We start from the raw sequence: 24,566 nt of genomic DNA on the forward strand, positions 1-24,566 counted from the left end.
AGAATGTGCTTTCTTCATTGTGCTATTCACAGAACGCTGATGATAACAGTTACCCGACAGAGGGGGGCACGGTCCCTGCGCTGGCCTTTGTTGTGGAGAAAGGCTGTGTGACTGTCCTGAACAACGAGACAGGCTTCCAGGAGAAAAACATCCGGGCCATCTGTGACGTGGGCCGCAGCACCAAGGGCAAACACAAATACGGATACATAGGTAACAGCTAAAAGAGTTTTAAACCCTATTGGTAACCAATCTAAGACTAGATCTGAGGTGCACCAAAAGTATTTTCTCAACTGTTTCTCCACGTCTTCCTCCTTCCTTAGGTCAGAAGGGAATAGGTTTTAAATCCGTGTTCAAAGTGACTGACTGTCCTGAGATCCACTCTAACGGATTCCATCTGTGCTTCAACAAGACCAGTGGCCCCATGGGATACATCCTGCCACACTGGGTCGACGACGAGAGACCTCTCAACACACACCTGGCCAACCACACACATACCAGGTTAGTGGTGGTATCTCTCACACACCTGGCTGACGACACACACACCAGGTTAGTGGTGGCATCACTCACATACAACAAACTGACTACACACACACCTGAGTGACAACACATACCCACACCAGGTGTGTCTAGTAGTAACGTCTAATTTGATTTGTCACGTGCGCTTAATACAACAGGTGTAGACATTACTGTGAAATTGTTATTTACGAGCTCTTTCCCAACAATGCAGAGTCAAAGTTAGGAAAATGTGCACCTTTTTAGAGTGGCCTTTTTTTGTTCCCTGCACACAATAAAATAAGAGTAACGGGGCTTTCTACATGGAGCACCGGCACCGAGTCAGTGTGCTGGGGTACGAGGTACTTGAGGTAATATGTACATGTAGGTAAGGGTAAAAGTGACTAGGCAATCAGGATACAGAATAAACTAGCAGCAGAGTGTGTGTGTGTGTGTGTGTGTGTGTGTGTGTGTGTGTGTGTGTGTGTGTGTGTGTGTGTGTGTGTGTGTGTGTGTGTGTGTGTGTGTGTGTGTGTGTGTGTGTGTGTGTGTGTGTGTGTGTGTGTGTGTGTGTGTGTGTGTGTGCGGCGTCAACATGCGTGTGTGCTCCGCGTATGTTGTTTGTGTGTCGGCTTGTCAGTGCAGTATGTGCGAGTGTGTGGGTAGGTCTCCAGGTAGGACTCCAGTGAGTGTGTGGGTAGGACTCCAGGTAGGACTCCAGGTAGGACTCCAGTGAGTGTGTGGGTAGGACTCCAGTGAGTGTGTGGGTAGGACTCCAGGTAGGACTCCAGTGAGTGTGTGGGTAGACTCCAGTGAGTGTGTGGGTAGACTCCAGGTAGGACTCCAGTGAGTGTGTGGGTAGACTCCAGTGAGTGTGTGGGTAGACTCCAGTGAGTGTGTGGGTAGACTCCAGGTAGGACTCCAGTGAGTGTGTGGGTAGACTCCAGGTAGGACTCCAGTGAGTGTGTGGGTAGGCTCCAGGTAGGACTCCAGTGAGTGTGTGGGTAGACTCCAGGTAGGACTCCAGTGAGTGTGTGGGTAGACTCCAGTGAGTGTGTGGGTAGACTCCAGTGAGTGTTTGGGTGGACGCCAGTGAGTGTGTGGGTGGACTCCAGAGAGTGTGTGGGTGGACGCCAGAGAGTGTGTGGGTAGACGCCAGAGAGTGTGTGGGTAGACGCCAGAGAGTGTGTGGGTAGACTCCAGTGAGTGTGTGGGTAGACTCCAGTGAGTGTGTGGGTAGACTCCAGTGAGTGTGTGGGTAGGCCTCCAGCAAGTGTGTGGGTAGACTCCAGGTAGGACTCCAGCGAGTATGTGGGTGGACGCCAGAGAGTGTGTGGGTAGACTCCAGTGAGTGTGTGGGTAGACTCCAGTGAGTGTGTGGGTAGACTCCAGTGAGTGTGTGGGTAGACGCCAGAGAGTGTGTGGGTGGACGCCAGAGAGTGTGTGGGTGGACGCCAGAGAGTGTGTGGGTGGACGCCAGAGAGTGTGTGGGCGGACGCCAGAGAGTGTGTGGGCGGACTCCAGCGAGTGTGTGGGCGGACTCCAGCGAGTGTGTGGGCGGACTCCAGCGAGTGTGTGGGCGGACTCCAGCGAGTGTGTGGGCGGACTCCAGCGAGTGTGTGGGCGGACTCCAGCGAGTGTGTGGGCGGACTCCAGCGAGTGTGTGGGCGGACTCCAGCGAGTGTGTGGGCGGACTCCAGCGAGTGTGTGGGCGGACTCCAGCGAGTGTGTGGGCGGACTCCAGCGAGTGTGTGGGCGGACTCCAGCGAGTGTGTGGGCGGACTCCAGCGAGTGTGTGGGCGGACTCCAGCGAGTGTGTGGGCGGACGCCAGCGAGTGTGTGGGCGGACGCCAGCGAGTGTGTGGGCGGACGCCAGCGAGTGTGTGGGCGGACGCCAGCGAGTGTGTGGGCGGACGCCAGCGAGTGTGTGGGCGGACGCCAGCGAGTGTGTGGGCGGACGCCAGCGAGTGTGTGGGCGGACGCCAGCGAGTGTGTGGGCGGACGCCAGCGAGTGTGTGGGCGGACGCCAGCGAGTGTGTGGGTAGGCCTCCAGCGAGTGTGTGGGCGGACGCCAGCGAGTGTGTGGGTAGGACTCCAGCGAGTGTGTGGGTGGACTCCAGGTAGGACTCCAGCGAGTGTGTGGGCGGACGCCAGCGAGTGTGTGGGCGGACGCCAGAGAGTGTGTGGGCGGACGCCAGAGAGTGTGTGGGCGGACGCCAGCGAGTGTGTGGGCGGACTCCAGCGAGTGTGTGGGCGGACTCCAGCGAGTGTGTGGGCGGACTCCAGCGAGTGTGTGGGCGGACTCCAGCGAGTGTGTGGGCGGACTCCAGCGAGTGTGCATACAGCCAGTGCAAGAAAGTCAGTGTACATGTGGCTATTTTGTGCTTAATTTAGAGTTATTTATGCAACTTTATTTGCGACTCAAACGTTAGGCTGTATGTTCTGATTTTTTTAATACATTCTAAAGCTGCTTGATGCGACTCAATTGATGATTTGATCAAAGTCACATGAAAGGCATGAGTTCTGCTCTGTTTCTTGCGCAGGCTGCACGCTTCATTCACATTTTGACAAGCGCTTGATAATATTCTCACCCCATCAGACTATTCTCAATTTAATCTGCTCTTTACCAATAACATACTAATATGTGTGAAATCATTTTTTATTTAGAAAGGCTCACAAAAAGCCATCTGCAGCCTGCACTTGAATAGCACCAGTTGTAAAGCGGATTAATGTGCTTAATTTTAAGAATTGACCAATAAATATAGCACCACGAGAAAGCTGGGATCCTTTTTGAAATAGTGGCCAGTCATTGCGCAATTGCGTGGCTCTGTATCCTATGGATCCTAGGCCTATAGGCCATGTTTTGGAGTTATTTGGCCACTTTAGTTGCGAAACAAACCTTATCAAAACATATAGGCCTTTGGGCTAGACAACATGTTGCTTGTGACTTTGATTTGAAAAAGTCAAGGAAAAAGGACATGTGTTGTTTCTTGCCTTAGACTGCACACGATGGGCATCAATCACAAGTGATAATATTCTCACCCATCATACTATTCTCAATTTAATCTTGTCTTTACATATACTAAATAGTATACAGTGCCTTCAGAAAGTATTCACACACCATCACCTTTTTCCAATTTTTATGTTACATTCACCTTTCAGGAGGACAATAACCTAAAACACAAGGCCAAATGTACAGTGGAGTTGCGTACCAAAAAGAGAAAGTTCCTGAGTGGCCGAGTTGCAGTTATGACTGAAATCTACAGTGCCTGCGGAAACTATTCAGACCCGTTGACCGTTTCCACGTTTTGTTACGTTACAGCCTTTTTCTAAAATGTATTAAATAAAACATCTACACACAATACCTCATAATGACAAAGCAAAAACAGGTTTTTAGAAATGTTTGCAAAAAAAAAAAAATTTACAAAAAAAAACATTATTTACATAAGTATTCAGACCCTTTGCAATGAGACTTGAATTTGAGCTCTGGTGCATCCTGTTTCCATTGATCCTTGAGATGTTTCTACAACTTGATTGGAGTCCACCTGTGGTAAATTCAATTGATTAGACATTATTTGGAAAGGCACACACCTGTCTATATAAGGTCCCACAGTTTACAGTGCATGTCAGAGCAAAAACCATGCCATGAGGTCGAAACAATTGTCTGTAGACCTCTGAGACAGGATTGTGTCGATGCACAGATCTGGGCAAGTGTACCAAAAAAGTTCTGCTGCATAGAAGATCCCCAAGAACACTGTGGCCTCCATCATTCTTAAATGGAAGAAGTTTGTAATCACCAAGAGTCTTCCTAGAGCTGGCCGCCTGGCCAAACTGAGCAATTGGGGGAGAAGGGCCTTGGTCAGAGAGGTGGCCAAGAACCCGATGGTCACTCTGACAGAGCTCTAGAGTTTCTCTGTGGAGATGGGAAAACCTTCCAGAATGACAACCATCTCGGACGCACTACACCGATGAGGCCTTTATGGTAGAGTGGCCAGACGGAAGCCACTCCTCAGTAAAAGGCACATGACAGCTCGCTTGAACTGTCAGACCATGAGAAACAAGATTCTCTGGTCTGATGAAACCAAGATTGAACTCTTTAGCCTGAATGCCAAGTGTCATGTCTGGAGGAAACCTGACACCATCCCTACGGTGAAGCATGGTGGGGGCAGCATCATGCTGTGGGGATGTTTTTCAGCTGCAGGGACTGGGAGACTGATCAGGATCAAGGCAAAGTTGAACAGAGCAAAGTACAGAGAGATCCTTGATGAAAACCTCCTCCAGAGTACTCAGGACTTCAGACTGGGGCGAAGGTTCACCTTCCAACAGGACAACGACCCTAACCACACAGCCAAGACAACGCAGGAGTGACTTCGGGATTAATCTCTGAATGTTCTTGAGTGGCCCAGCCAGAGCCCGGACTCACAAGCATTTTGCTACACCAACAATAACATCTGCTAAACACGTGTATGTGACTAATACAATTTGACATGAACCCGGTCGAACATCTGGAGAGACCTGAAAATAGCTGTGCAGCAACACTCCCCATCCAACCTGACAGAGCTTGAGAGGATCTGCAAAAAAGAATAGGAGAAACTCCCAAAATACAGGTGTGCCAAGCTTGTAGCGTCATACCCAAGAAGAATCAATGCGGTGATCGCTGCCAAAGGTGCTTCAACATAGTACTGAATAAAGGGTCTGAATACTCATGTAAATGTGATATTTCAGTTTTTTCTTTTCATAAATAAAATTAAAAAAATTAAAACTTTGTCATTGTGGGGAATTGTGTGTCGATGGTTGACACCCAACGAGCGTCAGAGCCAGTGTAGTAGGATTTTGATCTTGCTCCTTTATTGAAGCTTTGCCTGTTTGATGGTTTGTCAGAGGGTGTAGCGGTATTTCTTATAAGCGTCTAGATTAGTGTCTCGCTCCTTGAAAGCTGCAGCTCTAGCCTTTAGCTCAGTGCGTATTTTGCCATTAACCCGTGGCTTCTGGTTGGGATATGTTCGTACGGTCACTGTGGGGACGATGTCGTTGATGCACCTATTAATAAAGCCAGTTACTAAGGTGGTGTACTCCTCAGTGCCATTTGATGAATCCCAGAACATATTCCAGTCTGTGCTAGCGAAACAGTTCTGTAGCTTAGCATCCACTTCATCGGACCACTTCCGTATTGCGCGCATCACTGGTACTTCCTGTTTGAGTTTTTGTCTGTAAGCAGGAATCAGGAGGATATAATTATGGTCAGATTTGACACATGGAGGGCGAGGGAGAGCTTTGTATGAGTTTCTGTGTGTGGAGTAGAGGTGATTTAGAGTTTTTTTTCTGTCCCTGTTGCACCGATGACATGGATTTCAGTTTTCCTGCATTAAAATCACTGGCCACTAGGAGTGGCAACTCTGGATGAGAATTTTCTTGTTTACTTATGGCCCTGTACAGCTTGTTGTGTGCCAACATTGGTTTGTGGTGGTAAATAGACGGCTACGAAAAATATAGATAAACTCTATAACTCAGGCAAGCAGAACCGTCTATACTCAGTAATTTAGAGGCAGTCACATCAATGTTGAATGTTTGTGTTGTCAGCTGGACCACTAAGATCTGTCTGCCGCTGCGCTCGGAGTGCTACCAGACCAGAAACCTGTTCCACGATGTCCACCCCTCTCTGCTGCTCTTCCTACATCGCCTACGATCTATCACCATCTACAACCAGGTAACACACACACAAAGGTCATGGCTCCACCACGCCTTTCAATAGGCTTCCAGGAGCTTCCACCATATTGCTTCCAGTGTACAAACACCGAGCGGTAGAGGCAAGGAGTTGGCTTCAGACTGGACTGTTGTTTGCTGACATCTGACTTATCTCTCTCTGTGTGTTTCCCTGGCCAGGCTGAGAAGCGGATGGTGACCATGACGCGTAGAGACCTGAGTCACAGCGTCCTGGAGGTGGAACACACTGAGGGAACAGAACGCTGGCTGGTGGTCAAACACACACTGCACCCCACCAAGGTACCACACACACACACACACACACACACACAATGACCCTCTCATCTCCTCGTCTGTGTGTGTTATGTAAGTGTTCCTCTGTCTACACCGCTGAGACAGAAAGCTTCTTCTGCTCTCTGTCAGACATGCAGGCTCTCTCATTAGGGAGGTGTAGTGAATTAATTTCCACTGCTGGGAGGAATATTTGACATGAAAGACCAGGCACAGACACGTTTTGTTGATGTTTCTGATATAATTGCCTTTTTTGAGTCTGGCTTCCCTTATCCCCCATCCCTCTCTTTATCTCTGTCTCTCTCTCGCTCTCTTCCCCTCTTCCTCTCTCTCCCTCTTTATTTCTCTCTCCTTTATCCCTCCACCCTCTCTCCCCCCAGAGAGCCAGCTGCCAGTTACCTGCAGTGAGGTTATGCAACAGTAGAGACAGATCAGAGAATGAACAGACTCACAGATGTTACATGGTTTATCGAAAACAGTGAGGCTAATTTTAATGGGGTTCCCATTGTGACAGTGCATATTGAAATGCTGTTTATAGTCAATTTTCAAACTCAAATCTTTTCAGGTTTTCTCTCGTCTCTCTGTGGGAGTTGTCCTCTGATCAGTGGCAAAACAGAGCACTTGTCTCAGTGACTGCCTGGTGATTGTCTGTGTTTGAGTACTTTCCTTTCCTCTCGTCCATGAGGGCTTACTAATCTAACTTAATGGGAAGGGTAAAAGCAAGGCTTCACAGCTTTCACAGATCAATTGAAGACAGATCAGTGATTATTTCGAAGAAGGGAGGCGAAAAGGAACTATTAGAAAGTGCCGAAATGTAATGATGATCAAGGTGTTACGGTGATATGTTTCCCCATTAGATCAAAGATGAAGTGGAGTCCACTGAGCTCGCCCTGGCCTTCCAGCTGGATGATGACCTCACAGGAAGTGACATCCGAGCCCCGCCCCAGAAGCAGCCAGTCTTCGCCTTCCTGCCTCTCCGAAGCTTCGGCTTCCGCTTCATCATCCAAGGTCACACACACACACACACACACACACACACACACACACACACACACACACACACACACACACACACACACACACACACACACGCTGGTGCTCTCCTCAAGGTTCACCCAAATTGCCCGTTTAAAATGCACCCTTGCAGTAATACCTCACAAACTCATACCAAGCCTTCCAAATACTTTTCAAACTTTATTTTTTCCTCTTTCACTCCAGGTGACTTTGACATTCCTTCTTCTCGTGAGGATGTGGACAGAGATAGCTCATGGAACCAGTGGCTCCGTTCTGAGATCCCCCAACTCTTCTTACGCGCCATGGACGTCTTCAGTGTAAGAGAAAGGAGGGAGGGAGAGGATGATCAAAATAATTTACTCCTGCTCTGCACGTTGTGGTCCTAAGTTGTGTTTCTGACCCGTCTCATCTTCTCACCTCTCCTCTCCAGGATCACCCAGAGTTCAGTGGGCTGAAGGGCCTATGTAATTTCCTGCAGTTTGTCCCTCTGCCTGACGAGGTGCTCGACTTCTTCAAGCCTGTCGCCGGGCAGATTATACAGCTGCTCAAGGGAAAGGCCTTCCTACCCACACTCAACACAGGTACCCTACCTCTGTACCCCTCTTTCTCTCTCTCTCCTTCTCCATACTTCTATCCATAAGTCAGCTTTCTATTTTGTTTATTTAGTAAATATTTTCTTAACTCTTATTTTTCTTAAAACGGCGTTGTTGGTTAAGGTCTACACCTGTTGTATTCGGCACATGTGACAAATAAAATTAAATTTGAGTAAATCTTCATCTTCCTGCTCATGTAACCATCATATGTATTTTTACTATGTTTTTGTAACTTTCCCCAGGTTGTTGCTGTAAATGAGAATGTATTTCAGTCAACTCACCTGGTAAAATAAGAATAAATAAAATCAACTGACTCCTGTCTCCCATCTTCTCCTCTCCAGATGGTTCTGTGGTCTTCAAGCTACCCTCCCAGGTCGCTGTGTGTCGGGATCCGGTCATTCGCGACGTGATTGGTGGAGAGGAGCTAAACAGACACCTGTCTCTGTCCTATCTGCATCCGGGCCTGCTGCCAGCCCCGCCCCTATCCCTGCTCACTCACCTGGGAGTACGACACCTGAGGGGGAGTGATGTCACCACAGTAACAACCGCCATGGCCAAGGAGCTGTTGCAGGGAGATGGTGTCAACTCAGGTGAGGGGAGGGTGGTGTGTGTCTGTCTGTGTGTGTGTGTGTGTGTGTGTGTGTGCGCGCATGTTGTTTATATTTCTTTGTGATGGACGCAAACCCACTCTCTATCTCTGTCTCTGTGTATCAGACTCAGGCCTGCGTCATCTGGCCAGGTTGTTGGTGTGTAACTTCCGTGCGTTGGAGCAGGGCTACGGAGAGACAGACTCTATCCTGACCACCCTCAGAGATCTACCCATAATCCCACTGGCTGACGGGCGCATGGTGGCACTCAGCGGAGAGGGAGTCTTCTTCCCCATGACTGAGACCAAGAAGCACAGCAACACAGGTAACATGGCAACATTTTAGAAAAATAAGCTTTTTATGCGTATGGAAACATTTCTGGGATCTTTTATTTCACCTAATTAAACATGGGACCAAGACTTTACATGTTGTGTTTTATATTTTTGTTCAGTGTAGTTCACTTGGGAAAATAGACCATTCTTTATCATTTTTTCAAAGTCTACCCAGAAACATAACCAGCTGGTGGTATATTCAGGGTTGTAAGTGTAAGAGATATTTGTGGTAGTAGGTTTGAAAATAGATGCTGAATCAGATTGTTCCATCAAAGACTACTCACCCCCCCCCCCCCCCGTAAGGGCACGAGAGCTTGACGTCAAGAGTGGTGTGTTCTCTTCCCCACATGTCCTTACGCACACACAGAGGTGGTATTACAACAGCACTGGTGTGCGTCAGCACATTGACAAAAATAACCCAAAAGCAGCTTTAGAGCAGGGCCAGGACGATACCATTATCGCGATACTCGTTAGTATCGCGGCAAGGAAACAAAACTTGAAACGGGTTTCACTTCTTTAGGAAAACAGCCCTGATGTTGGAAACAAACATCATTATGTCGTCATTCAGAGTCACATTTATTTATTTTCCAAGCTATAGCACACAATATTTTATATACATACAACTCAAGGACCAAAGAGTTTGGGCTGCTTCGTGTTTTCATTTTTGCCAAGGAAAAAAGATTGCGATACTGGTATCGTCCCGGCCCTACTTTAAGCGTGTCTATAATTAATAGATTTCCATGCTGTGATGTAAGTCTCCTTTCTCTAAACTTGTTTGGTGCCTCTATTCCGTAAGAGTGCTACTGCTTCTTAATTAAGCCATTTCTTCTGCTTCGCCAATTTTAGCCTATGTTTGATATAGTTCCACTCTCTCCCGCCTCTCCTCTAGGTGTATATGGAGCACTGTACAGGGATGTGTGTGTGGTCCACCCGTCTCTGCTTTCCTGTGTGGAACCACTGGAGAGCCAGCAGATCCGAGAGCTGCTCAGGAGGCTGGGAGTCCACGAGCTAGAGCCACAGCAACTGCTTGAGAAACACATATACCCTGCCCTGAAGAACAACACATGGAAGGTAACACACACACACAGAGACATCCATTGTTCTATATAAATTGATAATTGATTTCTATATTTGTTCTTAAGTGCACAAAGAGCATCTTATCATCCACTATCCCTTCCTCTTTAATTGTTTTTTAGTTTAACCTTTATTTGACTAGGCAAGTCAGTTAAGAACAAATTATTATTTACAATGACGGCCTACCAAAAGGCAAAAGGCCTCCTGCGGGGACGGGGACTGGGATTAAACATTTTAATAAATTAAAATATAGGACAAAACACACATCACGACAAGAGAGACAACACAACACTACATATAGAGAGACCTAAGACGACAACACAGCATGGTAGCAACACTACATGACAACAACATGGTAGAAACACAACATGGCAGAGGCACAACATGGTAGCAGCACAAAACAGGATACAAACATTGTTGGGCACAGACAACAGCCCAAAGGGCAAGAAGGTAGAGACAACAATACATCATGCAAAGCAGCCACAACTGTCAGTAAGAGTGTCCATGATTGAGTCTTTGAATGAAAACTGTCCAGTTTGAATGTTAGTTGCAGCTCGTTCCAGTCCCTAGCTGCAGCGAATTGAAAAGAGGAGCGACCCTGTGCTTTGGGGACCTTTAACAGAATGTGACTGGCAGAACGGGTGTTGTATGTGGAGGATGAGGACTTCAGTAGATATCTCAGATGGGGGGAGTGAGGCCTAAGAGGGTTTTATAAATCAGCATCAACCAGTGGGTCTTGTGATGGGTATACAGAGATGACCAGTTTACAGAGGAGTATAGAGTGCAGTGATGTGTCCTATAAGGAGCATTGGTGGCAAATCTGATGGTTGAATGGTAAAGAACATCTAGCCGCTCGAGAACACCCTTTCCTGCCGATATATAAATGAAGTCTCCATAATCTAGCATGGGTAGGATGGTCATCTGAATCAGGGTTAGTGTGGTAGCTGGGGCGAAAGAGGAGCGATTACGATAGAGGAAACCAAGTCTAGGTTTAACTTTAGCCTGCAGCTTTCATATGTGCTGAGAGAAGGACAGTGTACCGTCTAGCCATACTCCCAAGTACTTGTATGAGGTGACTACCTCAGGCTCTAAACCCTCAGAGGTCGTAATCACACCTGGCAAAGCCGGCCAGAGGTGGTTAGAATAGGATGGGGGGCCAAAAGTCTTTGTGAACAATAGAGAGTCAGAGTCAGTCCCACGGTAGAGTAAACAAGAAATGTTGATCTGGAGCGAAGTTTATGCTGTGAAGGGTAACACCCTGTATATATCCCTGCTGAAAAATCCATGTTTATCAACCTCCAAAACGATCTTATTGTTAAAAAAAACATGTGAGAGCTCACATGCAGCTGTGTGCCTTCACTTATCATTCAGTCCTTATAAAGTCAAATATATCATTGTCATGTATTTTCTTGCCTTTTGAAAATAGAAGATAGCTTCAGACTAGACATTTCTCACTCAGTTCCAGGTTGGATGGTGTTTTCAGGTTTCTGTTTGTTTGCCAGAGCATTTGCTGTTTAGCTTGGGAATAAAAATCCTTGGTGGTATGAAGGTAATTCCATCCAAAATCAGGTTGTAGGTTTGGAGTTTTGATATGGAGTGAAGGTTATGTTGTAGAGGGTAGCATCCTGAATGTGTCCCTGCCAAAAAATCTCAGTTTATCTGACTCTAAATCTATATTTTATTTAAAACATGCTGAAAAATGCAGGAGCTTATCTGCTCATGACCTCTCTCTCTCTCTCCATCTCTCCCTCCCCCTCTCCGTCTCTGTCTCTGTCTCTCTCTCGCTCTCTCTCTTCTCCAGTCCAAGCCGGTGGAAGCAGTGGTGAGCTACTTAGTGTTCATCAAGCAGCACTCCTCCCCTCAGGAGTACACTCACCCAGACACTGTAGTACCGGTACTGACCACAAGGGGACTGCTCTGCCCTGCTGACCACAAAGTACACTTCTCTACACACTACGGCAATATGGACCTGCCCAACAAACTACCAGGTACACACACACTGTAATTATTAGGTCATCACTATAGAATTCTCAAAATGTTACCATTTATAAGTAAATACCAGTCAGCTAGCAGTTAAGGAAAGTGTTTGTAGAGAACTGTTGAACTGGCCCAAATACTACTGCATGACTAAATACAATGGGATATTGTTCCCAGAAGTAAACCTTGCCCTTTGTGACTGTCCCCAGAACAAACATGGCTTGGTCCACGTCGTCTGGTGAAATTTTGGACAGTGCACTGGAGTGTGTGTGTGTGTGTGTGTGTGTGTGTGTGTGTGTGTGTGTGTGTGTGTGTGTGTGTGTGTGTGTGTGTGTGTGTGTGTGTGTGTTTAGCAACCCCCTTTGTGAGAGAGTTTGTGCGTGTGTGTATAGCAGCCTCAATTGTGAGGGGGAAAGAAGGCATGAAATGCTGTGAAGAGGGGAGCTGTGTGTGTCATTAGTTATGTAACAGAGTGGATCTGCATGCTTGACCTCCCTCTAAAGGGAGAGAGACTAACCACTTCCTTCTCATCTCTCACTTTCCTCTGTTCATCCTGTTCCTAACCACGAGCCTCTTTCTCTGCACTCTTCCTCTGTTTCTGCTCCCTCGCTTGGCTGAATTTACAATCACAGTAGTCCATAAGCTAAAGCTACACATCACTCATTATCTCTTGCTCTCTCTCTCTCTCTCTCTCTCTCCCTTTCTCCAGGTGTGGACTGGGTGTTGCTGAGTGGTTGTTATGTGGAGACAGATGGAGACGTGGAGGGATGGAGAGATCTGTTCATCAGGCTGGGAGTCAGAGAGAGACTCATACTGAGGAAAGAGAGAATCACTCTAACTTCTAAAGAGCTGGTGAGGAGGGAGGACGGAAATAGGCATATGTATGTTTGACCCATATAAACAGAGGATGTAAAAGTTCAAATGCTCTGATCTGTTTTATCAGACACCGTATTGACTGGTGACTTTGAGTGGTTAGAATCCACCATAAACTCTGTGTGGTATTTACTTGTGCATCAGAGTTCCTGTTTCAAATCAAATTGTATTTGTCACAAAAGCAACAGGTAATTTCACTAACAGTGAAATGCTTACTTAGGAGAGAGAGAGATGTGTGCATATAGGTAGGGATAAAATGACTAGGCAACAGGATAGACCATAAACATTACACTGTTTATGCTCTATCCACTGGGTAACCAACTCCTCTCCTCCGCTGTCTGCACACACCCAAAGTATGAGAAACACATTCACAAACGCACACACTGACTGGCTAAGGACTAAGGCTAGATTAGTCTATGGATGATAAACAGATTCCACACGTGTGCTCTGGCCAAAAGTATAGTATGGATAGGATGCCATCATGATCAGCAGCAATGACTATTGACTAAGGCTAAAGTCATCTTATGAATGTCCTAGAGCAGGGATGGGCAACTCCAGTCCTCGGGGCTGATTTGGTGTCACACGTTTGTCCCAGCCCGTCCCTGCCTTAGAGATTAACATAACATAGGACTGTTTCCCAGGCATGATTAATCTTCCCATACTTAATGGGTGGACATATCTCAGAGGTGACTGATGTGAACAGCTCTTTAAGACCGGGGTATGTCACATAGGCGATGGATTAATAAAGTCTGTTTTAGACCATGGTGAGGAAAGGGATTGTCGATGGTATTCGACAGAGTTATTTGAAGGCTTCAACACTCTTATGTGATGTCTGAAATCAATTGAATTATGTTGTCTTAAGTACAACCCGGCCTCCCAAACACAACTATCTACCAAGATGGCACCGACAAACATGGCCTACCTGACTCTAGCACCTAGAGAACTTGGCCGTATTCTTTTTATTCTTTTTTTTTGGGGGGGGGGGGGGGGGGGGGGGGTTAATTTTTACAGTATTCTTAATTTCTTCTTTTTTTTGTGGGGGATTGATGTGTATTGTTAGGCATTTCTGCTCTGTTGGAGATAGAAACTAAAGCATTTCACTGCACCTGCAATCACGTCTGCAAAATATGTGTACGTGACCAATACGATTTGATTTCACCTCCTCGGTTTTGGGCAGCATCGCGTTAGTGAAAACCCAGACTGTTCTCATGGCAGACCTGGTTGTAGCTAGATATGTTCGCGTTGGGGACAGTTTTAGCATTTTAGCTAACCTTAATCTAATTCTCCTAACCGGCAACGTCCAATTCTCCTAACCGGCAACGTTAATTTTCTTAACCTGCTGTGTAAGTTCTGCCCTGAGAAGAGTCTTGATTTCTACTAATGCGATGTTTTGGCCGAGTCACTCACAGGTCCACACATCTGAGATTGACTCTTTCTTCTTTCCCTCTATCCCCTGTCATTGTTCTTCTCTCTCCTTGCCATTCCTCCTCACTCTACCCCCCCTCCCCTTCATCCTCCCCTCTCTCCCAGGCCTCCAGTCCCTGGGCGGTGGAAAGTGAGTTGTGGCCGGGTAGAGCAGGCAGGGCCGGAGGACCAGAGGAGGGGTGTGTGCTGGATGACTACCCCAGCGAGGAGCTCCTCTCTCTGGTCACGGCACAGCTGCCTGCCCCTGTCCTCATGGAGCAGAGACGAGCCCTGCTGGAGCTACTGGAGACCAACTGGGACACTGGGTAACCAACTCCTCTCCTCCACTGTCTACACACCATATATACATACTAGAGGTCGACCGATTTAATGGATGATTAATTAGGGACGATTTCAAGTTTTCATAACAATCGGTAATCGGCCTTTTTGGACGCTGATTATGGCCGATTACATTGCGATAAACGAGGAGACTGCGTGGCAGGCTGACCACCTGTTACGCTAGTGCAGTATCAAAAGGACCTGGTGGCTGCAAGGAGCCAAGGTAAGTTGCTAGCTTGCATTAAACTTATCTTATGAAAAAACTATCAATCTAAACATAATCAATAGTTAACTACACATGGTTGATGATTTTACTAATCGATGTGGTTCCTGTAATATGTGGTTCCTATAATAACTACAACCTATAACTTCTTACCTGGGAATATTGAAGACTCATGTTATAAGGAACCACCAGCTTTCATATGTTCTGAGCAAGGAACTTAAACGTTAGCTTTTTTACATGGCACATATTGCACTTTTACTTTCTTCTTCAACACTGTGTTCTTGCATTATTTAAACCAAATTGAACGTTTCGCTATTTATTTGAGACTAAATTGATTTTATTTATGTATTATATTAAGTTAAAACAAGTGTTCATTGTTCATTCAGTATTGTTGTAATTGTCATTATTATTATATATATAATATATTTATGAAAATCGGCCGATTTTAATCGGTATCTGCTTTTTTTGGTCCTCCCAATAATCGTTATCGGCGTTGAAAAATCATAATCGGTCAACCTCTAATACATACACACACACACAAACCTCTGCACTCACTCAAAGTATGACAAACCTGTTCACACACTCTTATACAATATGATAACCCACACTCCCCCGACAACTCACTGGATTATTGGCCCTCTTTTGAGGAGCTGGGTTTACAGGCCTCCACACTCCCAGATTATAATCCCTGCAGTCTGCCACCGAGACGGCCTAATCCAGCCCAATCCCTGCTGTGTGTGGGGGAGTTAACTTTTGGGAGATCTATCTGGTCTTGTTCTCAATCTGAAGATTACTCACTTGTATCCTCACTCCTATCCCCGCATTCTTGTGTCTGTGTGCTTCCTTATAATAATTGAAAATCCAAGTTTGCAGGGTAGGAAGTGGAAGTGGTCTATTTAATGAAGAGAATTGCATGCACATTTAAAGGACTGGACAGAACTGAATTCTCATGGTTGTCATGGTTTAATACTCTAATATAACAATGTAGGCCATTGGCCTGAGGAGTAGAAGCTACTTTAGCTAGTAGTGATGGTCTTCTCATACCATCCATGTCTACTGAGTCATATAGGGATGTGATACTGAGCATTATCACATTGCACTCATCTCTTTCAAATATTTGTTAATTCAAATTATCCAGTTTTCCTCTAAACAGCTACTGGACATTCATTCCGATTCTGATTATAGCATACTCATTTAGTTCTTTCTCTCTCCCTATCTCCTACTTTTATCAGTGACCGGTACTCTCAGTATCTCACAGCCCAGGTGATTGACAGTGAGGGCCGGCTAATCAAGAGCACCAAGTCCTCCTTTTTCCATTTCCTGTCCTGCCTTCCCTGGGTGCCGGCCTATTGTCTGCAGGCAGGTGCAGAGGGAGGGAGAAAGGTGGAGTATCTGTGTCCTAACTCAGTCTACCTGTACTCACCTGAGGTGCACAATCTACTGGGGACTCACGTCAGCTATATTGACATGACCCCCAGCGAGTTCACCAGGACTCTAGGTAAGAAAGTGTCTGAGTGTAAGGACTACAATAACAAAAACTACAAATCACAGAGGCATCCTTAATCCGGCTCCTCTTTTTTCCTGTAGGAATGAAGAACAGCGTCACTGTGGAGGAGCTGATTGGCTACCTGAAGAAGTGGTGTGTAAAAACATGCTCAGCTAGTGGTCCAGAGGGGCAGGAGAAGCAGGAAGAGGAGGGGTCAGACTTTAGCTCAACTGTGCAGCACGTCCACAGTGTGTACTCCTTCCTGCACAAGAACTGTTCTCAGACCAGCCTCAAGGAGCTGTTCCAACATACACCGGCCGTCTTCATAGAGTACAACAGGTCGGTCACCTCCCTAACCCCAACCCGTGACCTCTCACCTCTAACCACTCCCATGTAACACACCAGCCATGTTCAGCGAATACAACAGGTATACCACAGCCGTGACCTCTAACCCATGTGTGTGTTGGCCGTGTCCCTCCAGGAACGGAGACTGGTGTTCCGGTAGGTTCTACCACCTGAAGGAGGTGTGTTGGAGCGACCCCACCGAGATGTTTGTCCGCTACCGGGAGCTGACCCGCGGGGCTGACAGTACGGTACAGGAACCCAGAGTCCTGGCCCCCTTCTACAGCAAACTGGACGACATGACTGACCTCTTCAAACGGGTATGGAACCACTCAAACTCCTGGTTTAACCCAGGGATTATTGGTATGTCATACCTTTTGATATATATGGCACTTCAACCAAAGAACTGTATATGTGCCTTTTTCATTTTCAGATTACAGATTTTGTATCATCTGATAAATTCACTGTCCAGAGTTCTCAGCTGACACGGAAATGTATTGTACATGTTGTCTATTTATAGACTGTATCTAATATCAAGACTCTGGATGATTCATAACGACTAGACAACTAGAAATACGCTGAGTATACAAAACATTAAGAACACCTGCTTTTTCCATGACAGACTGACCAGGTGAATCCACTTCAGGATTTTTAAGCCTGGAGACAAATGAGACATGGATTGTGTATGCGTGCCATTCAGAGTGTGAATGGGCAAGACAAAAGATTTAAGTGCCTTTGAACGGGGTATGGTAATAGGTGCCAGGCGCACCGTTTTGTGTCTAGTACTGCAACGCTGCTGGGTTTTTCACGCTCAACAGGTTCCCGTGTGTATCGAGAATGGTCCACCACTGAAAGGACATCCAGCCAACCTGACACAACAGTGGGCAGCATTGAAGTCAAATGAGCCAACATTCCTGTGGTGTCTTTCGACACCTTGTAGAGTCCATGCCCTGACGAATTGAGGCTGTTCTGAAGGGGAATAGCAGGGGGGGTCAAATCAATATTAGGAGTTCCTAATGTTTGGTATACTCAATGTATACCATAAAAACAATAAACAGTGATATATCGTTCGTCGGTTGGAGGGTTTAGATGACACACCAATTTGATGCTGTTCTTTCTCCTTTGAGTATATTTTCTTAAGCAATTTTCTTAAGCAACACTTTCTTAAGCAACACTTTTCTTACTGTAGCTGTTAAACGTGGAGCGCACCCCATCCATGCTGCAGTATGTGGTTCTACTGGAGCTGGTGTGTAACTCCTGTCCTCTACCTACTGTAGATGTACTCCGAGATGTGTCCAAACTCTACGCCAGGCTGGGTGAGTCTCTCTCCCTCTCCTGAGTCACGGTCCTTTCATGGAAGTTATATAATGCCCTTCTACCTGAACCCAGTCTGAATAACTCTCTGTTGTGTCTGTTATTTCCTGTCGAAATAACGATCTCTCTGTGTCTGTCTCTCTTCAGCTGACAAGTGTAAAACCCCTGGACAGGGGGAGCAGGAGCACAACCTAAGCATCAACCCCAGATACTGTTCTACACTGAAGGGTGAGGAACAACACACACACGCCAGTTCCTTATTGGACTGGTTTTAGTAACATGTACATTCTTATTGTCCTCCGATATTCAGGGATGTTGCTGGATAAGAGGGTGTTCCCCACTAAGGACAACAGCTGGGTGACTCTAGCCCACAGACCCATGATACCAGACAGCAAAGACCTGGAGAAGATATTTAAGGCCCACAAACAGGTGTGTCTGCTCAACCTGCCCCTCCCAGAGAAGAGGCCAGCACCCAGGACCAAGACTGGACCATCCCAAGGTACTGGACATAGCGCTGCAAAAGTCAACAATGTGACTTAATAGGGAAAGTACATGGAGAAGCTGTGGATCTGTGTATCTGACTCTCTCTCCCCAGGTTGGTCTGTCAGTGCGGGGTGGTTCAGTGAGGAGGATAGGAATCTGTTCCTGGAGATCTGTGGCTTACGCTTCCTGTCCCAATGTGTCAGTACTGAGGCACAGACAGAGAACTACAGACCCTGCCCCTCCATGCAGCACCTGGTGCGGTCTGTGGTTCCCTATATCCAAAGGTTCCTCTACCACCACGAGGACCTGCAAGAACTCTACTGGGAACTTAAGAATAACAACATCCAACAGACCATTAGACAGCTCACCTACGGACAGGTATAGTACAACCTCACTAACTCACATTAGTACCTTACCGTGGAACCTAATCTGAGAAACTCATATTAGAGCCTTAGAACCTTACATTAGAACCTCACTTCAGAACTTTAGCTGAGAACCACACCTTTTAAACAGGTAGGAACCTCACCTCAGAACCTGTGTTTGTGTGCAGGTAGGTATGCTGTACACGCGGTACCTGCTGTCTGTGAGTGATGAGGAGGATCCCGTGGTAGAGATGGAGGATGTCATATGTCTACTGAAGGACAACAAGGAACTCTACATCCAGAAAGACCACCTCTCAGCCAGGCTCGACATCTGCAGGTGTGCGCGTGCATGTGTATGTTTGTGTGTGTGCGCAGGTAGGCATGTGTGTGTGTTGGTAAATAACTCCTGACTGTGTGTTTCTTCAGAGAGCTGGTGAAGCTCTTCAGCTTCGAGAGCAGTCACAGGAAGGAGCTGGTGCACTTCCTGAGTGGTCTGATGACATCACTGACGGACAATGCAGCTCTAAAGAGGTTCCTTCAGAAGGAGTGCCCAGCAGAACTGCCCAGTGAAGAGGAGGCATGGGAGGTCCCTCAACCTGTACTACCTGTACAGCCAATACCAGGTAGTGTGTCTTGCACTGACCAATCTGACTACACTCATCGGAATATAATGACTGAAGTTATGGAAGTAAACTGCAGACATTCCTTGTTAAAACTCCTCTCCTCCAATTCCAGTGGCATCACCGGTTGTCTCAACCCCAGAAGATGTGTTCCGTCCTGGGCAGGAGGATGGAGGACAGACCCTAATGTGTTGGCCTCCCCGCGCCTCCCTCTCCAACACAGCAGCCAGTCGCACAGGTACTGAGAGTTGTCTCTCTCTCTCTGTGTGTGTGTGTGTGTGTGTGCGTGCGTTTCTGTGTGAATATAGTGTGTACCCATAATCCTGTATGATCGTACCCTCAGAGCGCCAGCAGACAGCAGGACCAGTGGAGGCGGTGTTGAAGATGTGGCCCCCTCCGGCTGAACCCAAAGACAGCCCCAGCCATGGCCCCAGCTCCATCTCCAACTACAGCCCCAGAGAGAGAGACCCAGAGAGGGAGATGGATGCAGGGAAGGAGGGTGTCCAGGGTCAGAGCGCCCGCGATGGCACAGAGGAGCACCATCCCAGCCACCTGGGTACCATAGGTCAGACCCTCTTTGTCCTTATTATGGTGTTTATTTAGGTGTTTAAGATGGTATATGATTAGGTGATTGGTTGATTTGTCGATTGATACATTTGTTTGATCATATGCTTGTAAGCAGTATGGAACAGTATTGCAATTCTTTCCTCTCCTGGTTGTTTTGCTACACACAGAGCCCAGTCAGGATGCAGCAGTGGAAGCAGAGCAGAACGCAGACAGAGCTGTGGCAGGTAGAGAGTCTGGAGGAGAGAGGCCCAACACTCACAGAGCCAGCCAGCACACTGCAGGAGGCCCAGACCAGCACAGACCAGACAAGACCAGTGGACACACGCAGCAACCGTAAGACCCATCCCCGGACTGCAGCTTGTACACTCTGAACATTTCGTTTTTTGCGGTAGTCCATTATATGGCGTCTTTTAAATGTTACTTGCAACACTACATGACCAAACGTATGTGGAGACCTGTTCGTCGAACATGTCATTGCAAAATCATGGGCTTTCATATGTAGTTGGTCCCCCCTTTTGCTACTATAACAGCCTCCACTCCTTTGGGAAGGCATTCCACTAGATGTTGGAACATTTCTGAAGGGACTTGCTTCCAGTGAGGTCGGGCACTGATGTTGGGACATTAGGCCTGGCTCGCAGTCGGCCTTCCAATTCATCCCAAAGGTGTTCGATGGGTTTGAGGTCAGGGCTCTGTGCAGGCCAGTCAAGTTCTTTCACACCGATCTTGACAAACCATTTCTGTATGGACCTCGCTTTGTGCACAAGGGCATTGTCATGCTGAAACAGGAAAGGGCCTTCCCCAAACTGTTGATACAAAGTTGGAAGCACAGAATCTTCTAGAATGTCATTGGATGCTGTAGTGTTAAGATTTCTCTTCACTGGAACTAAGGGGCCTGAACCATGAAAAACAGCCCCAGACCATTATTCCTAATCCACCAAACTTTACAGTTGGCCCTATACTTTGGGGTAGGTAGCGTTCTCCTGGCATCCGCCAAACCCAGATTCATCCGTCGGACTGCCAGATGGTCAAGCGTGATTCATCACTCCAGAGAACGCGTTTCCAATGCTCCAGAGTGCAATGGCGGCGAGCTTTACACCACTCCAGACGATGTTGGCATTGTGCATGGTGATCTTAGGCTTGTGTGCGGCTGCTCGGCCATGGAAACCCATTTCATGAAGCTCCCGACAAACAGTTCTTGTACTGACGTTGCTTCCAGAGGTAGTTTGGAACTCGGTAGTGAGTGTTACAACCGAGGACAGATGATTTTTACGTGCTTCTACACTCAGCATTCCCATTCTGTGAGCTTGTGTGGCCTACCACTTCACGGCTGAGCCGTTGTTGCTCCTAGACGTTTCCACTTACAGTTGACTGGTGCAGCTCTAGCAGGGCAGAAATTTGACGAACTGACTTGTTAGAAAGTTAGCATCCTATGACTGTGCCACGATGAAAGTTACTGAGCTCTTCAGTAAGGACATTCTACTGCCAATGTTTGTCTACGGAGATTGCATGGCGGTGCGCTCGATTTTATACACCTGTCAGCAACGGGTGTGGCTAAAATAGCTGAATCCACCAATTTGAAGGGGTGTCCACTTACTTTTGTATATATAGTGTACATATGAAGTCGGTAAATGATATGTAAACATTATTAAAGTGACCAGTGTTCCATGTTTATGTACATAGGCAGCAGCCTCTAAGGTGCAGGGTTGAGTAACCGGGTTGTAGCCGGCCTATGAACAGTAATTTAAGTTCAGGGCAGGGTACTGGGCGGAGGCCGGCTAGTGGTGACTATAACAGTCTGATGGCCTTCAGATAGAAGCTGTTTTTCAGTCTCTCGTCCCGGCTTTAATCAAATCAAATCAAACTTTATTTGTCACTTGCGCTGAATACAACAAGTGTAGACTTTACCGTGAAATGCTTACTTTACAAGCCCTTAACCAACTGTGCAGTTCAAGAAGAGTAAAGAAAAATATTTACCAAGTAGACTAAAATAAGTAATAATAAAAAGTAACACCATAAGAATAACAATAACGAGGCTTTGTACTGGGGGCACCGGTACCGAGTCAGTGTGTGAGAGTACAGGTTAGTTGAGGTCATTTGTACATGTAGGTGGGGGTGAAGTGACTATGCACCTGTACTGACCTCCTTCCCCCTCTCCCAGCTTCAGTACCACCATTCCAGAGGGGGTGGTCTCCAGTGTGTTCCAGGGGGCTAGCCAGCGTCCTCCCCTGGCCCTGGACTCACCTGTTTGGGCTAAACCTCAGCATACTCAGGCCCTCCTGGAGGACCTGCAGCTTGAATGCCAGAGACCTTCCACGGTGAGTGACTGATCAGACACATATGATGATTTATAAGCACAGTAAGAGGCTCATCCTGCTTTTTCGAAATCATCAACAAAAAGTGCTCCTTTTTGCAGATGTTTTTATTGATTTCTATAAGCAGGAAGTCCTATTGCTGAGTGCACCTTTTTAAAAGGGGTATTTCTATGTGTGTTCTGTAGGTACTGTTTTCTGACGATCAGAGGGACACAGTGGCCATCGGGGAGTGGGGCGAGAAGCTGGTCTTCTCCTTCCTCTGTCACTGGCGAGACAGCCAGGCCCCCGGGGGGCCCAGCCTGGTCACCTGGTACAACCAGTGCGGAGAGAGCGGCCAGCCCTATGACTTCAAACTCATTTTCAACCTCACCCAGGAGGGTGAGTCAGGAGAGGGGGAGGAAAAAGAGGAGAACCAAGAGAAGAAGAAGCGAGGGATGGTAGTGAGAGAGGTGTTTGTGGAGGTGAAGTCAACGGTGAAGAAGGACAGAGCGTTCATCCACCTCTCAGCCAACGAGCTGGACTTTGCTCTGAGGGAGAAGGAGAGGTATCACGTGTTCAGGGTGTACAACGCAGGCGACTCCGAAAAGGTCCGTCTGTGTCGTATACAGAACCTGGCCCAACACCTCCATGCTAAAGACCTGGAGCTCTTCCTCTTTGTCTAGCCAAAAGAAGTGCACTATATAAGGAATAGGGTGCCATTTGGACGCAACCAAGTATGTCTTTCTTCCTGAATGTGTCTTTTACTGTCCCTCCAGTAACATTTGGATTCAGGTGTGTGGAACATACCATTTGATACCATAATGTAGATGCCACTTTTGTTGAATTTGTTCAATTTAATAGCATAAAAGATACTTTATTAACACAGTTCCCTAGTGAATGACAAGACGAATACCAGCTGAAACAACTCATTTATTTCCTGAGTGCGTCTTATCTATGGTAACATTTGTGTTGATGTTTGTTGAAAAAAGTTGCTTCCCATAGTTTATTAACTGCTTATTTTATCATGCAAGCTGTTTTTATCTACCTCTTTTGTGAGAGAGGGGTCGGGTTTCTATGTTATAGCTATTGCACTATAGTCAGAAGGACTGCAGAGAAGACTTTTACTGGTAACTAATGTTTTACATGGATTTGTGCTGTCTTTTTAAAGAACCTTTTAAATGCACAGATTTTCGTTTAAGAACCTTTTATAGTTTGAAGATGTGTTGAATCTTGACTGGTCTGATGTAAGTGAAACTTACGAAATATTAGGTTTATGCCCTGTTCTCCGTCCCAAGCAAGTTGACAGTCAGGACATTCCCTGGTATTCAGTCAGTTATATTGTAATGTCATACTGGACTGTGAGTTAAGTTATACAGTTTTGAAAGCGAGATGAGGTGTTTGATTCAAACAATCTTTTATTTTTGTCTCAGTTCTCAACAACAACAACAAAAGAAAATACTGAACAACTGTTGGTGTTAGATTTGTTTTATCATTCCGTTGAAAAATAAAACATCTTTCCAGGTAATATGGAGGCAAAAATAGTCTAAATGTAATTTATTTTGTACCATTTCGTTTCTCTGATCTTTGGAAAGTAATCCTAGGCTCTGAGTCTGTGTGCTGCGCATCACAAATGCACACACACACTCCTCATTGCTCTTTTCAGCAGACTTTGTTTGTTTGTGACATCCAGACCCTGTAGGAACAGAATAGTTTATAGGCCTCTGTACCAGAGGATTAAGTGATTATGATGAGTGTGTGTGAAGATAAACCACGCAGAAACAGACCAGACAGGCTCCACACACGACTCACACCGTTCCTCTGTAATTACTGTATAATAATGAACAGACCATTGACAGGACAAATACATACATGCATACATGCACACACACACACTTAGTCATTGCAGTATTTTTATAGGCTTGTATCTTCCCTGTCTTGTGTATCAGGTGTGTATTTCTCTGTGGAATGTAACGCTGTGGTATGAGGGAGTGTGGAATGTTATGGTATCTAGATAGCACTGCCGGCCTTCACCCATCTCTATCTGTTCTTGTGATGCAACATGTTGGTAACACCACAACAGAGATGGTAATGATATGTTACTAGGTCTAATAACTAGTCCTTTTCACGCCTCCCAGTGACAGTTTAGTGCCCCAGGCGCAGTATTCTAAGATGTATTCCTTTCTCTTCCTTCATCTTCAG

General features: G+C 46.5%; 1 protein-coding gene across 8 annotated transcripts in view; it reads left to right on the forward strand.

Annotated features, from left to right (window-relative positions):
- The window catches only part of wu:fj29h11 (uncharacterized), a 57,603-nt gene extending 33,697 nt beyond the window's left edge, over positions 1-23,906 (forward strand). For all 8 annotated transcript variants that reach the window (XM_055890400.1, XM_055890397.1, XM_055890403.1 and 5 more), the window contains 27 exons: positions 33-210; positions 321-498; positions 6,073-6,199; positions 6,376-6,495; positions 7,344-7,494; positions 7,705-7,817; positions 7,931-8,081; positions 8,435-8,683; positions 8,808-9,005; positions 9,902-10,083; positions 11,888-12,074; positions 12,773-12,915; positions 14,467-14,666; positions 16,135-16,400; positions 16,490-16,727; positions 16,870-17,050; positions 17,920-18,046; positions 18,192-18,272; positions 18,355-18,543; positions 18,640-18,905; positions 19,078-19,226; positions 19,316-19,512; positions 19,625-19,747; positions 19,853-20,074; positions 20,244-20,409; positions 22,235-22,391; positions 22,574-23,906. In XM_055890400.1, coding sequence (XP_055746375.1) covers positions 33-210; positions 321-498; positions 6,073-6,199; positions 6,376-6,495; positions 7,344-7,494; positions 7,705-7,817; positions 7,931-8,081; positions 8,435-8,683; positions 8,808-9,005; positions 9,902-10,083; positions 11,888-12,074; positions 12,773-12,915; positions 14,467-14,666; positions 16,135-16,400; positions 16,490-16,727; positions 16,870-17,050; positions 17,920-18,046; positions 18,192-18,272; positions 18,355-18,543; positions 18,640-18,905; positions 19,078-19,226; positions 19,316-19,512; positions 19,625-19,747; positions 19,853-20,074; positions 20,244-20,409; positions 22,235-22,391; positions 22,574-23,050 — 5,016 coding nt within the window. In that variant the 3' untranslated portion in view covers positions 23,051-23,906. The remainder of the gene's footprint in view (positions 1-32; positions 211-320; positions 499-6,072; positions 6,200-6,375; positions 6,496-7,343; positions 7,495-7,704; positions 7,818-7,930; positions 8,082-8,434; positions 8,684-8,807; positions 9,006-9,901; positions 10,084-11,887; positions 12,075-12,772; positions 12,916-14,466; positions 14,667-16,134; positions 16,401-16,489; positions 16,728-16,869; positions 17,051-17,919; positions 18,047-18,191; positions 18,273-18,354; positions 18,544-18,639; positions 18,906-19,077; positions 19,227-19,315; positions 19,513-19,624; positions 19,748-19,852; positions 20,075-20,243; positions 20,410-22,234; positions 22,392-22,573) is intronic.
- The last annotated feature ends 660 nt before the right edge of the window (positions 23,907-24,566 follow it).

This window comes from Salvelinus fontinalis, chromosome 30 (genome assembly GCF_029448725.1).
Source record: "Salvelinus fontinalis isolate EN_2023a chromosome 30, ASM2944872v1, whole genome shotgun sequence".
NCBI lineage: Eukaryota > Metazoa > Chordata > Actinopteri > Salmoniformes > Salmonidae > Salvelinus > Salvelinus fontinalis.